Below are 14799 nucleotides of genomic sequence, written 5' to 3' on the forward strand. Positions count from 1 at the left end.
TAGCATACCACTCTATAAGATGTTGCGGCATTAGCCTAGCATGTACATTAAATATTATACTGATGTTATTATCGACTTCAATCCAAAACGTGTTGTTAATGAAACCTCCACCAGGCAGTATTAATAGAAATCTATATGTGACTCTACCAATTTTCTTTGAACCAATTGACCCCATGTTACTTAACATAACAATTTTAAGCGTATCTAGAGAATCAAGACGATAAGTACGCAGTATCAGAAATAAATTACACTCAAATATCACTCCATCTTCATCGTTTCTAATAATCTCATTGGGATAAATTACTACAAAAAATACTGATTACTGACATTTTTTTTTTTTTGAGAAACAAAAAGAGAAAGAGTTGATGGAATTGAAATGGATTTAGTGTGATGAATGGTTGAACCAACAAACTACTTATATATGTATTTTTTTTTTAATGTACTTATCTAAGGTACAGAGAATTCTATACATTTATACATGTATCTCAGATACAATGCTTTGAATTTAGTCCCGTCTATATTCCGAGATATGACACGACGTGTATTTTCATAATATTTTTTTATTAAATAAATTTTGTAATTATTATATTTATTTAATTTTAAATAAAAAAATATGAAGACATCATTGTTAAAATATTCATCTTTATTTTATATATATATATTAAAGCTCACCGACAAATTATACCCATTTTTATATCATTCTCGTCAACACTAAAAGTGACTTTGCACAATTTAAATGCAACAATTATTTTGTACTTGGATCGGTTTAGATATGTCTATAAATAAAATTTTTTTAATTTATAACTTATAAAATATTATAATATTAATATTTGGTATAATTTTTAAAATTAACTTGTGACTTTTAAAAATCATTTAAAGTGTTTAATATTTATAAAAAAATTAATAAAAAGTGATTTCTCCTATAATAAAAAAAATTATTAACACTCCTTTTAAAATAAGTATTTTTGTGATTAAAAAAATTAAATACAAAATAACTTATTTATAAACTACTTTTAATATAAAAACTTATGTTTTAAGCTCCTTTCTTCAAAAAAATTTAATTAAATTTTTTATTCAAATTGGCGCTTAACCAATTAAGGTTAATTTATCAATTAGCTTACTAGTTTGCTTAAATAAGAATTGAAAATTTGAACCTATCTTATGCATGAAACAATCCATTAACTAACAACAAACCTTTAAATAAAATTAAGATACACGACGAATTAAACTTTGGCCTATCAAACTAAAAAATACCATTAACTCAGATCCGGGACAAATTAGACTTTTGCTCCACCATGATATTTTGACAATCTCAAGGGATTTACTCAGTTAAACACCAACTAGTGCATGATTATAAGTTAGCCTTTATATAGGCCATTTTCTGAAAATGAGTGAATGTGTAATTTCGACAACAGTATTTTCCTACCGTCTATTTACTCCTTAAAAGAATTTTAAAATCAAACGATCCTTGGGAAATCAAATATAACATTGCATTAGCTTGTAACATCAAACAAATTAATGAAAGTCAAAATATGACATCACGTTAGACAATGAAAGATGTAAATGACATCATATCATACATCTTTTTAAGAACTAAATTGCCTACTCACTCTTAAAATTAGTCCCCCAATCTAATTATCCGGATATGAATGACATATAACACGAAATAAAGCTTTTATAGACTAAATCAAACATTCACAGATGAACTTTCAAGGGTAAAAATATAATAGATTCTAATTATACAACTATACAAGTGTACACGTTAAGTGTTAATTGATTAGTATCATTCATATCCATGTTCACATGATTTGTTATCGGGGGGAAAAATGTTCTTCTGCACTTTCCCATATATTAAAAGAATATGGGAAACTGAAATCCAGAAAGCTGAAAGATATATATAATAAAGAAACGAAGCAAAGTATTCTTTATATTGTTCATTAAAAATGCTGCTATTCACTACAAACATGTGATTCTTACAAAGCACGTGCTTCCATTCCACGAATAACATTTTCACCTTTCATCTTTCCAGGTTTCTACTAAAACAACCCTTCTCCTGCCAGCATGAATTGATTATGGCGTCAGACCAAAGAAATGCAAATCAATGACAAAAGTACAGAGGAATATTCAACTATAGTTAGAAGGACTTACGCAATTCATCCAATGAATTTGAATTAATGCTCTCTCCACCCTTTATGAGGCGAAGTTTCCCTGAGGAGATAAAATAGAGGTAAAGAATTAATAAAAATGAACATGAACACAAGCAACAATAACATTGAAATTTCTCTATTTAGATAGGAGCTCAGAATCCTTTAAATCTGATATGGTCCATACTCATAACATGTCGAATTACCCCTAAAAGTAAACATGAAAAATGCATTGCTCACAAAGGAGATCATACCTGCTTTTTCATGCAACGGACACATATTTAGGTTCTCAGAACTAGAGTGCTATATCAAGAAGAATGGCAAAATGCTTTCTTTTACCCATAAATTAATTAAATGATGAGGGAACCAAAATGCTAAATTTATACAACAGTCGTGATTGCTAGAATGAGAAAATTAACTGTAAGTAAGCAATTAGCTTTCACTCATGATGAAACAAATCATCTAAGATATGAGTAAGCACTGTATGTACTTTCTGAATGCCAAAAAGAGCCGGTGCGCCCTATGGGGACCTAGCTTTCAGTCTTTCTTATCTAATCACCAGCAACATTTTAAGTAAAAAATTAAAAACATAAAAAAGGAAAGGAAAAGAAAAAGATTAATGTACATATGGGAGAACAGTTGGGGAGAAAAAAAGGTTGCCATACCATCATGACGTACGCATATCTCAGGAATGCTTTTGACTTCACCAGTGATGCTATCATTATAAACTCTAGTCTCAATGTCACCCTCAACATAAACTGAAGAGCTACAATGATGCTTCAAACATCAGCCAGAAACATTTACACCAAAATTCAAGCATCCTCTTTTATGCATACTTGATGCTTACTTTTTAAAAAGTTGTTGTACTGCATAGGCCCCAAGGAAGTCATTATGCACAGCAATGCGATGCCATTGAGCAGGTCTTGGCATATCCACTTCTCTCATGATTCTCTGGTCAAACATTCCCCCAGTCCCAACCGTAAAGATCGTTATGTTCTTCCCATTCCTCAACATCTTTTGTACAGGGACTTGGCCAACTTTTCCACATATTATTGCCTAATTCAAATCATTCTTGTGATAAAATATTTGTATACAAAGTGCAACATGAAAACATATCACTGATTGTCATAATGTCATTTTAAGCTCAGGAAGAATAACATAAATAAAAAATAAATAAATAAATAAAATGAAACTATTCTAAACTCTGGTAATTTTCTTTGGCTTCAAAGACTCGACCTCCATTTAGTGAAGAACTCTCTTCAATTGGCTTCAGCACAATTATATTCAGAATCAATTCAAATTTCTCGTGCTTAAACCTTACCAGCTTTAATAATACTTAAAAATTAATTCCATTCTTAAAACCTTGTATTGTGCAGAATGAAAACTTTAATGCAATCATAGCATTTCAAAGGCATCAAGTATATTATATCTGTGGATTAGGTTTTCTGCAGATACCAAACCAATGTTCCATCTCTAGCAATGTCTACAGTAACAAATAAAAATCATAAACAATTAAACAATGACTACCATCAGATACCTTGTGCACTCCTCGAAATCCCCAACCCCGCTTTGGATCCACACCCTGCAGTTCTAGATCAGGCTTGCTACCAAGAAAATCATCAAATTCATCATCCAGTTCTTCGTTCTTTCGATCATCATTAACCCTATCATTTAAGCCCTCATCATTGTCACTTTCAGTTAACAATGTTGAGTACCACTGCGTTCCCGTCGTCGTCATTCCAAATGCTGAAAATAAAATGAATAAAAATCACCGTTAAACATAATCTCACGCAGCAAGCCAGTTTCCCCAGCGCATGCCGTCGAAATTCTCCTTTGAACAAAGAAGATCAGCTCAAACATATTTAGTGAAAGTGCAATCTAAATAAGTCTTAGAAAATCAAAACCAGGGATTAATTAAAAAAATATAAGTCTAATTAACAAAAAGAAGCATGAGAAATCATTTTAGTTCATCCATTGGCCAATAAGAAAACATTTGGCTTTAATTGTTAGTTCACGAGTCTACCTTAGTAATCATACAGTGACTTCAAAATAAGGTTACGACATAAAACGAGTAAGTGTGTTCTAGTTACGAGAACAACAGACGCCTATTCAAAGAGGTTACACACCTAAAATGAAATAATAATAATAATAATAATAATAATAATAATAATAATAATAATAATAATAATAATAATAATAAAAGAATGGGGAAAATGGTAAGTGTAACACGCACCATGGGAGGACGAGCTTAGAGAAGTGATACGAAGATGCTTCGCAAGTCTAATACCCAGCGAATTCATTTTAAGCAAAAACCTGCAAATAACAACGAAGAAGAAAAAGAAGAGGAGGTGGAGCAAGGGTTTACAGTTTAAACACTTTCTCAGGGTCCAGTGGAAAAAGGAGGAGAGAGAGAAGATTTTTGCAATCCCCGTCACTCTTGTTGCAAAAATTGGACTCATCTAAATGGGCCGGACCCATTTTTCCAGTATAATAGAACCAAAAGACTTCGGCAACTAGACGGTTCAACATGGAAATGGGTATGAGACAAGAAGTTCTATTATCATCATTTTTATTTGTTTTTGTTGTTGACGTGTTTCATAGAATGATGAAAAAACAGTAAGGAATGACCTTATATCGCCTCTATTAATTGGGAGGAATAATATTGAGTTGTCACCTTCTAAATTTGTAAATGACACAATTTTATTATTATATCTACCTGATGAAGATATCATCAAAAATTATAAGAGACTGTTATGATATTTTGAAATGATGTCGGAATTTAGCATTAATTTTGATAAAATTAGTTTGATATCGATTATTTATGCGAAGTAGTGAATTTAAAGTATGTGCAGCTTGCTAAGATGTAAGGAGCGAGGCTACTCTTTTAGTCAAATATTTTAGAATCTCTTTAGGAGTTAATTTAAGACTAGTAAAGACTTTGAAGTCGATAATAGATAAAGTGGAGGAAAAGCTTAGTTTATGAAAAGCTAAGGTGCTCAATAAAACTGGTAAGTTGGTGCTTATTAAATCAGTATTGAATAACTTGCCAATATATTATTTGAACTTGTACAAGTTGTCAAAGGCTGTTGCAGAGAGGTTGATTTCCTTATAGAAAAAGTTTATGTGGAGCAAAGAAGACAATAAGAATGATATGATATTGGTTAAATGGGAAGTGGTGCAAGCTCCAAAATGGTTAGGTGGATTGAGGGTTGGCGATGCAGTGATTCATAATACAGCACTTTTGTTTAAGTGGTGGTAGCGGTTTTTGAAGGAGGAATGTCCGTTATGGAAGAAAGTTGTATTCTCTTGTAACAATCTGAACCCAAATGAAATGCTATCCAATCAGATTCTACCAACCAAAAGTGGTCCGAAGAAGGATATCTGTCACCTACAGATTAAAAAGCAACAAGTTAAGGATAAGATTATTGCTGGCCTATCTATGGAGGTAAGTGATGAAAAAAATACTCGATTCTGGGAGGATGTGTGGCTACAATGTGGATCTTTGAAAACTCGATTTCTGAGACTCTTCTCAGTTTCATACCAAAAAGGATCTGTCATAGGAGATTGTGGATTTTGGGATGGATTTGAGTAGATTTGAAACTTCCATTGGAGGAGAGAGTTATATCAATGGAAATTGGAATTAGTAAATCAACTACATGATACGTTAAGGTCGGTTAAGCTAGCACATCGCAGAGAGGATAAAGTTGTGTGGAAATTTGATTAAAAAAAAGGGTATTTATTCTACTAACTCTTTTATGCAAGTGTTGCAGACAGAGACGCTCTCGGAGGATGTAACAAGCTTTAGTTTTACTAAAACTGTTTGGAAAGGTCTAGAGTTCCACCAAGTGTAGAGTTGTTTATTTGGTTTGTTTTGAGTAGTAGAGTGAATACTAAGAAAAAATATATAGATTAGGAGTGTCTAATCAGGTTGATAATGTCTGTGTACTATGTAAAAAAGATATTGAATATGTTCACCATTTATTTCTTAGTTGTGAGTTTATTTGGCAGGTATAGTGCACATGGCTTTTGAATTTTGGGAGGCTGTGGTCTATTCCAGACACCTTGAAAGATTATTTTGAGAGTTGGACAAAAGGTCATAATAAGAAGAAGGAGCATTAAAAATAGTTTATGAGCTTCTTTGCAATTATTTGAAACGTCCAATTGAAAAGAATAGAAGAATTTTTTTAAATAAAGAATCAGGTGTGGTGAAAATCATCAACGCATCTTTTTAGTGTTATAAAGAGTGGAAAAAAATAGGATAAGTGAATTAGATGTTTCTGCTTTGTTATTTTTGTTTTTTCTTGGTTCTTTTACTCCACTTGATCCACTTGATGTATTGAGCTTCTTTATTTTAAGAAAAATAAAACCAAAAGATAATGATAAATAGTGATTTTTGGGACTATTATTCTAAGCCTAAAAAAAATCCAGTTAACAACATCAAACAGCAACGTCTTCCTCTATGGTGCTGCGGCAGAATCTTCCTCAGCGATGTGGCGGTTGATACTGCTATTCCTCTAAGGAGGTTTTTGATAAACCGCTATTTTACGGTTTATTTTGTATTAAATTGAGTGGATTTTATCCATTATTCTCACACTTATGCATATAAATTGTATGTTTTACATTTTCCTTCTTAATTCTGTGTTTTGATTGAAAACATGCTTCTTTGGTCATAAATTACTAATTTTTAATCTTCTCTTGTTACCATTCGATGCCGTGATATGTGTGTTAAGTGATTTCAAGTTTTCCATGGCAGGAATGGCTTAGAAGATGGAAAGGAAGCATGCAAAAGTGGAAGGAACACAAGAAATTGAAGTTTGGAGAAGCTGGCAGCGACGCACACGCGTGGACGACGCATACGCGTGATCAGCGCATCAGGCACAGCAACGCGTATGCGTGAATGACGCGTACGCGTGACCAGGATTTTGCCAAGCATGCGTACGCGTGATAGAGCGTCACGTGCTGCAATTTGCAGAAAACGCTGGGGGCAATTTCTGGACTCCTTTTGACCCAATTTCAGGGCCAAAAACACTGATTAGAGGCTGTAGAGTGGAGCTGGATGGAACATCATTCATTCATACACTTTAGATTTAGATGTAGTTCCCCTCTCTCTAGGTTTTTAGGTTTTTAGGTTTAGCTTTTCTCAATTTCAGATTTCTACTTTACTTTAATTTAGTTTTCTTCTACTCTTATTTGTTCTAACACTTTAGTTATCTATTACTTTTATTGATTCCTTTGTTTTGTTCATTTAGTTTATGAACTCTTATGTTACTTTCAATTTCCTTTTTAATGCAATTTTATGTTTCATGTTTATGGCTTCTTTATTTAATTGTTGATTGTTGATTTCTTGCAATTGTTAGTCTTAGGTTTTATTGTTCCTTGTTAATTTTCTATGTTTTTATTTTGTACCCACCAAGTGTTTGATAAAATGCTTGGTTGGATTTTAAATTAGCTTTTTATGCTCTTAGCTTAGATTGAGTAATTTGGAGACTCTTGAATTGTCAAAGTTTCTTTTTGGTGGCGATTGAAAGTTGCTAGTTGGCTTGAGCTTCACTAACTCTAGTCTTTGATTAGGACTTGTGAACTCAAGTTGAATTGCTCACTTGACTTACCTTCAATTGTTAGAGGTTAACTAAGTGAGAGTAAAAGATAATTACCATCACAAGTGACTATGATAATGGGGATAGAAATTTCAATTATCAACCATTGCTAGGACTTTTCTTAATTGTTATTTTATTTCTTTGTCATTTACATTACTTGTTCCTTATTTCAAAACCCAAAAATATACTTTTCCATAACCAATAATAAATACACTTTCTTACAATTCCTTGAGAGACGACCCAATGTTTAAATACTTGGTAAAATTTTTTTTTTGAGTTTACTTTAGTGACAAATAAATTAAATTTTGATTGAGGTTTAATTGTTGGTGTAGAATCTACTGATACATACCTACTTTCATAATCTCTCTCCGTTTCCTTATTAATTTGCCAAATCTATTTCTACAAGTTGCTTAATTGAACGTTGATACCATTGTTTGATTTCGTTGAGCTAAATGCGTTCTAATCAATGGTTTGAAAACTGAAAGTTTCAGCGATTCCACTTTTAATTATTATTTAATCATGAAGCAAATATAGGTTGCTAATCTCAAGATATCAATCCTAATACGTGAACAGGTTCATAGAAAATTTTGCAACAGCCAAGTGAATCATAGCTTGATGACCGACCTATCATGTGTTTTCCTCCCCCATTCTGTTTCTTCAAGGTCCTTGATGAGGCCTAATGCAGCAAAGGCCTTCGTTAAAAGTCTTTTTTATTTTCTTCATATTTTGAATTTATGTTTTAATAATTTCTTCTTCCGACTGAGTTCACTATAACTCATTTTGCTTGCAGTGTGGAAGGTGATGGAGTTGTGCTAATAGATATTGCTTCAAGTATGCTGTGTCACATAGAGGGAACTATACTACAAGGTTCTGTTCAATTTGCCACATCTATTTCCTTCTCCGACAAATGTCAACATGACAATCCAGGGTTTTATCACTCTCATTTTTCTTTGAGTTTGAGATCTCTTGGTGTTTTTTTGAATGCGAATGAAATGATCTATCTGTACACCATAGATGTTGTGGCATCGCTTAGGTGCAGCCAATACAGTCTCCGAATCATGGCATCTAGTCGAGGTCTAGCAGCCGGCCGCCTTACTTTTCAGGTTCCTCAACAGTTTCACTGACTCCTTAGGTTTCAACTGTTCAATTAAAATGCTACTGCAACTTTACTGATATCTAGTTTTCAATTTTTCCTGCATAGGAGCCAGGCAAAGAGGTTGTTGATTGCTCTGTATGCAAATCTTTTGGACATTCAATTTTGGGAGACTTGAATTTGTTAGAAAACTTTATTTAGAGACTGATGCTAGATACACTATAATTGTGGAGAAGGTAGGTTTCTTGGTGGTAATTTAGGTTTGATAGATTTTCTTAGTTTCATTGTCCAATTGCATTGTGCTACTTGAACAAGTTCCATTTTTTTCCCTAAAGGTAGAAAGTTTGATACAAGAATATGGTTTTGTTTAGCATGCAATATTTCAGTAGTATAATACTCTCGCTCAGATTGTCACGTTTCTAGCCGCGCCACTTTGATAGCGAAAATATTACGACGACTTCCATATATTTAATAATAAGATATGATCCTTTAACTCGAAATTGTATTGCTGTTTTCTTGAAAAAATCGGAAATACTTTTAGATTTTTACCAACATGCATATACATATATACAAAACTTCTTATACAAGTAACCTATACATATTATATTCCTACAAATCATATAACTTCTATCTCTCTTATAAAATTATAATGACAAAGGCAAGGAAAAAAACCATGACTAATATATATTAATCGGAAACAGTACAACTAAAGACTTAGCAAAAACTTTCTCAATTTTCTCGTCCGTCCTAAAAAGAGAAGTCTGTAAGGGACAAGAACATTGTCCTCGCTGGTTCTCAATAGAGGGTTTTTAAGAATTGTTCGTAAGAAGATATTTTAAATAAAACTATTTTCAATTGCAGTGATCGTCAGTCATTATCCAAATTTAAAACTCATATTTTTCTTATAAAAATTTCACGCAAAATAACATTCCATATATTTCACCACTTACTAAGAAAACATTTCAACCAAAACTTACCACTGATCTAACCAATCATGGCCTTTGGCCCAAATCAAATTAACTCGACCTTCGTCCCAAATTAAATCAACTCGGCCTCGAGCCCAAATTAAATCAAATCACCATCAAAACTCAAACCCAAAACAAAATCCATCACAGGCACAAATAATGTAAGGCAAACACAATCAGAGGACAATTACAGCAAGTACAACAAATAACAATTAGACAGAAATAATCAAATAGGCAAACCAAAACACTTAAGCACACCCAGACAAAGCAAACAAATGCAGTAAGATACTTGCATGTCCTACTGGCCGTGAGCTTACGTGTCCGTTACTTTTCTAGAACCCGACACATTCGTTAGCTAACCCGGATATCGTCCTCTTGAAAATCGGTGGGCGGTACACCACCGCGATCCTCACCTAGTGAGCGGTACACCACCACGATTCCCAACATTGCAAGTGGTACACCACCACGATTCTCGCAAGATTTTCAATTGGAAAACACAAACCAATGGGTGGTAAATAATCACGATCCCCACAAACATTTTTATTTAAAAACTTATGGGCGGTAAATAACCATGATCCCCACGGCCATTGCGATATTGGACAAGCGGTACACCATCACAATCCTTGCCAGGTCAAAGCTCACATTCAAAATTACAATCTTTTAAAATCTTGACTTGGGGAAATAGGATTAAGGCACAACCCTTGCATACTGCCCAAGTGTTTCAAATATAAAAATCTCTCTTTAAAAACAATTCAAATCTATTTCTCTTTCATAAAACTTCTTTTCACCAAAATAAAAGTCTCAAATCAACTTCATTTTTAAGTTCAATAATTTTCCAAAGACCCAAAATCATCTTTCCATTATAAATTAAACTAAAATAATATGATTTTTAAATCAAATTTTCTTTTAAATAACAAGGCCCAATATCTTAATAAAAAATTTATTTTTTGGTGAATGCTACCCAACCCCCTCTAAAATAACATGTAAGTTACCCTTCATGATGTGTCAAATTTTAATTGGTCATTATCTTAACCATAGTTGAGTTATTTTGTATCGCCGTCGTGACAAGAAGCAGAAGCGCCAACGTTCGTCATCCTCTACTGCATTCTCACGCAATCTCTCTTTCTTCAATGTATCATTCTTTAACTACGTTGTTAAATTCCCGTCCTTTCTAGTATAGCCAGCGCCGATGTCATTGTTATCTCCTGTCTCACTCGATTCCTCTTTCTGTTGTGGATCACTCTTTATTAACATAATTAATGATTAATTTGATTATTAAATTTTTTTATTAAAAAATATATATCTTTATTTAATTATATAATAGAATATATATTCATATATAAAATATAATATAATAAAATAAATCTATTTAAGGTACTAAAAATATAATTAAAATCATGAATATATAAATATAATAGTAAAATTTGTACTTTAAACAAGTAAACATATGCTTTATCATACATAAATTATTTAAAAAAATTGAATAAATTGTTAAAATTAATAACAAAAATTTAAAATGATAAAATCCAACTTTCTTATTGTATTTTTTATAATATTTTATTTTTTTAATTTTTAATTTATTAGTACTTTATTATTTCATTAATGATTAAACAAATTATTTTTACGAAAAATTATTTTTTGTATTATCTTTAAAAAGAGACCAATATAACAGTTTAAAAAATAACGTAAAAATAATATTTTAAATAAAAAATATTTAATATTAAAATTTTTAAATACAAAAATAAATTGTATAAATATTTAACAGATAAATATGAAATACATGCCTAAAATAAATAAAACATATAAATAGAAGTACTCTTGAGAAATAGAGAATTATTTTTGTCTGTTTTATTTATTTTAGACATATATTTTATATTTATCTCTTAAATATCTATACAATTTATTTTTGCATTTAAAAATTTTAATATTAACTATTTTTTATTTAAAATATTATTTTTATGTTATTTTTTAAACTATTATATTGGTCTCTTCTTTAAAATAATACAAAAAATAAATTTTAAAAAAAATAATTTGTTTAATTATTAAATAAATAATAAAGTACTAATAAATTAAAATTTAAAAGAATAAAAATACTTGTAAAAAAGTTGGATTTTATCATTTTAAACTTGTGTTATTAATTTTAACAATTTATTCATTTTTTTAAATAATTTATGTATGATAAAAGATATGTTTATTTGTTTAAAATACAAATTTTATTATTATATTTATATGTTTCTAATTTTAATTATATTTTTTAAGTACTCTGAATAGATTTATTTTATTATATTATATTTTACATACGAATATATGTTCTATCATGTAATTAAATAAAGATATATTTTTTAATAAAAAAATTTAACAACCAAGCTATTAATTATGTTGATAAGGAGTGATGCGCAGAAAAAGAGATCGAATGAGAGGATAGGAGATAACGCTGGCTTTATTGGGAAGGACGGTAAAATTACGACGAGAATTTAAAGACGTCGAGACGATGACGACGACGTTGGCGGTTCTTGTCATGACGGCGATACTTAAAAGGACGGAAGCTACGCGATGAAGAAAGAATGGAGGAGTGGAAAGATGCTTCAATTAATGGAAGTGGGGTTTTGATATTTTAAGAAATTATATTATTACCCATCTCCAATAATAAATTACAAAATAATCTAACTATGATTAAGATGATGACCAATTAAAATTTGACACATAATAAAGGATAAATTACATGTTATTTTAGAGAAAGTTGAATAGAATTCACCTTATTTTTTTTATTCCTCTTCATAAACCAATGCCTTTTCCAAATGGTACAAAACACACACGGCTACCACCACCGATTTTAATATATAAATAATATTTCTCTTTATTTCCTATTTAAGAAATTTTTTTTCTAAGTTGATTTACCTAATCCATAATGTTCTTTATTATAATTTTGATAATAGAAAAGGCTCAACCACACAATTCTTTTTATGGTACATTTTAGGTCTTTATTGCTTGTGCTAACTCTTTTTTTGACTTTATTATAGTATTAATTTTTAAAAATTCGTCTTTTTTATTTATTTACGGTGTATTCAAACAATAAATATGAGATTAATTTCAATGATAAATAATTAAATACTTTTTTTAGTGTCTGCTTCAAAATCTTAAAAATTTATAGATGCTAGAAAATACATTTTTTAGTGTCTTTTTTTAGCTCATCACTATTAGATGAGAAAATGCTTTGAACGGCTAATGCAGTTAATCCACGAAGATTTACTCTCTAAACTCGCCATATATACAATGATGTGCAGTGTAACTTCCATGAAGCAAGACAATCTTCTCTCCACGTTCCCACTTCTCAAGTCTTATATTATACGGTTGAAAAAATCTGCCACCCATTTACCCCCGACAATAACCGCTATCGATCACGTCAATAGGAAAGCGAGAGAAAACGACTCGAGACAAACACAAGACGCACACTGGTAGTTACACATCTTAACTGTCTCATATTGTGACAAATCCATGCAGGGTCACTATCCAAAGTTAAGGATTAAAGTCCGAAAATTATCATTATTTGTGGCCAAGAAGATGCACAGGAACAAGCGTCACTTCCACATCAAGGAAAATGCTAATACTGCCAGTGATAGAGACTGCAAAGGGAGCACAAGGAAATTATTATTATTTAGGGTCCTTCGGAATAATATGGGATCTTCATCATCAGCACTTGTTAAGTATCCATCCAATAAAGGGAAGAAAAGCAATGAGGATAATGGTGACAATGCTGAAACTGAGAGGGCGTTTTCAAGAGAGTTGGAAAATAATTTGGTGTATGGGGATGTTAATGATAAGCGACCAATTGGAGTTGTTTCATTGTCTCAGCTTATTGCACTTGAAAAGCATGAAGGTGGAAAAGCTGAAGGAAAGAACAAAATGGACAAGAAGAGTGCAAGAATGAATCATCGTTTGATGAGTTTTTTAAATGAGAAGAAGAGAAGGTGGAAGAATTTCATCATCAAGGCCAATACAAGGAAGAAGAGATTCAATGGTGATGGCGAGTGTGATTGTGCTGTTAAGAGATTCAGGCCAGCAAGGAGGAAGAGGAAGGTCAGTTTATGGCGGTTGCTTAGGATTCCATCGAGAATGTTAGTCATTCGGGCGTTGAAGTTGAAGATGGTGAAATGTCTGGTGACAAAGAAGAAAGTTAGAAAGCAAAGTGAACAAGGAAATGGGGATGGTGAGGCTGAAGGAGTGTTGGAAGTGGAACTATGCAAGAGAAGGATTCTTATGGGAGCGAAATGCAAGCCCTTGAGTTCTTCTGGAGTACTAAGGTATGACAAAGATGGCATTCATATACCAGAGATAATTCCATGACTAGGGAACCAAACCATGCCACATTTTCCTTCCTTTCACATTGGTTAGGTTTCTTTGCATGTTTTCTCTTGTCCTGGATTTAATCTGCCAGGAGAATCAGTTTTTTTTTTTTTTTTTTTGGTTGTAGTTGGTGATTAGTTCGTAACTACATACTTGTTAAGTTTATTTTTGTATACTGGAAGAACTGCTAGAATTTTCTCCATTTGTATACGTACTGTTTTACATATCGGTGTTCTACACTTCTACTCTGTCCGACATTCCAATCATTATTGAACTTGTGAAAGGTATAGTTTAGAAAGAATTTCAAGTGTACTAGGTATCTTAGTGTTCTAGTAATTTTAATCATTAATTTTAATTACTAAAATATCAATATTCCGAGTACATTTGGAAACTTTCCTATAGTTTATACGAATCAACCAATTAGCAATAACTTAAGGGACAATACTTTTTAGAGTCTCGTACTTTACAATCTTAATATAGTTGATTGTGCCAACAAGGTTAAGCGCAATCGATTTTGATGCAACTTAAGCATACTATTGGTGAAATGGTATTCAAAGTTCATTCATTAAGTCATTAAGAGTTCAAGGCAAGCTGTACACTGAAAGATCAAATATTAAGTGACATTTCTTCACGCTCCTAATAAGCAAGTCATAATA

General features: G+C 31.7%; 1 protein-coding gene across 1 annotated transcript; it reads right to left on the reverse strand.

Annotated features, from left to right (window-relative positions):
- Positions 1-1707: 1707 nt before the first annotated feature.
- Positions 1708-4741, reverse strand: LOC112777401 (single-stranded DNA-binding protein, mitochondrial). The gene is made up of 6 exons (XM_025821766.3): positions 4378-4741; positions 3682-3890; positions 2992-3200; positions 2810-2910; positions 2149-2208; positions 1708-2053 (listed from the first exon to the last, which is right to left on the reverse strand). The coding sequence occupies exons 1-6, from the start codon at positions 4601-4603 to the stop codon at positions 2037-2039; spliced, it is 822 nt and encodes a 273-aa protein (XP_025677551.2). The 5' UTR covers positions 4604-4741; the 3' UTR covers positions 1708-2036.
- Positions 4742-14799: the final 10058 nt, after the last annotated feature.

The sequence above is a fragment of the Arachis hypogaea genome, chromosome 19, assembly GCF_003086295.3.
Source record: "Arachis hypogaea cultivar Tifrunner chromosome 19, arahy.Tifrunner.gnm2.J5K5, whole genome shotgun sequence".
Taxonomy (NCBI): domain Eukaryota; kingdom Viridiplantae; phylum Streptophyta; class Magnoliopsida; order Fabales; family Fabaceae; genus Arachis; species Arachis hypogaea.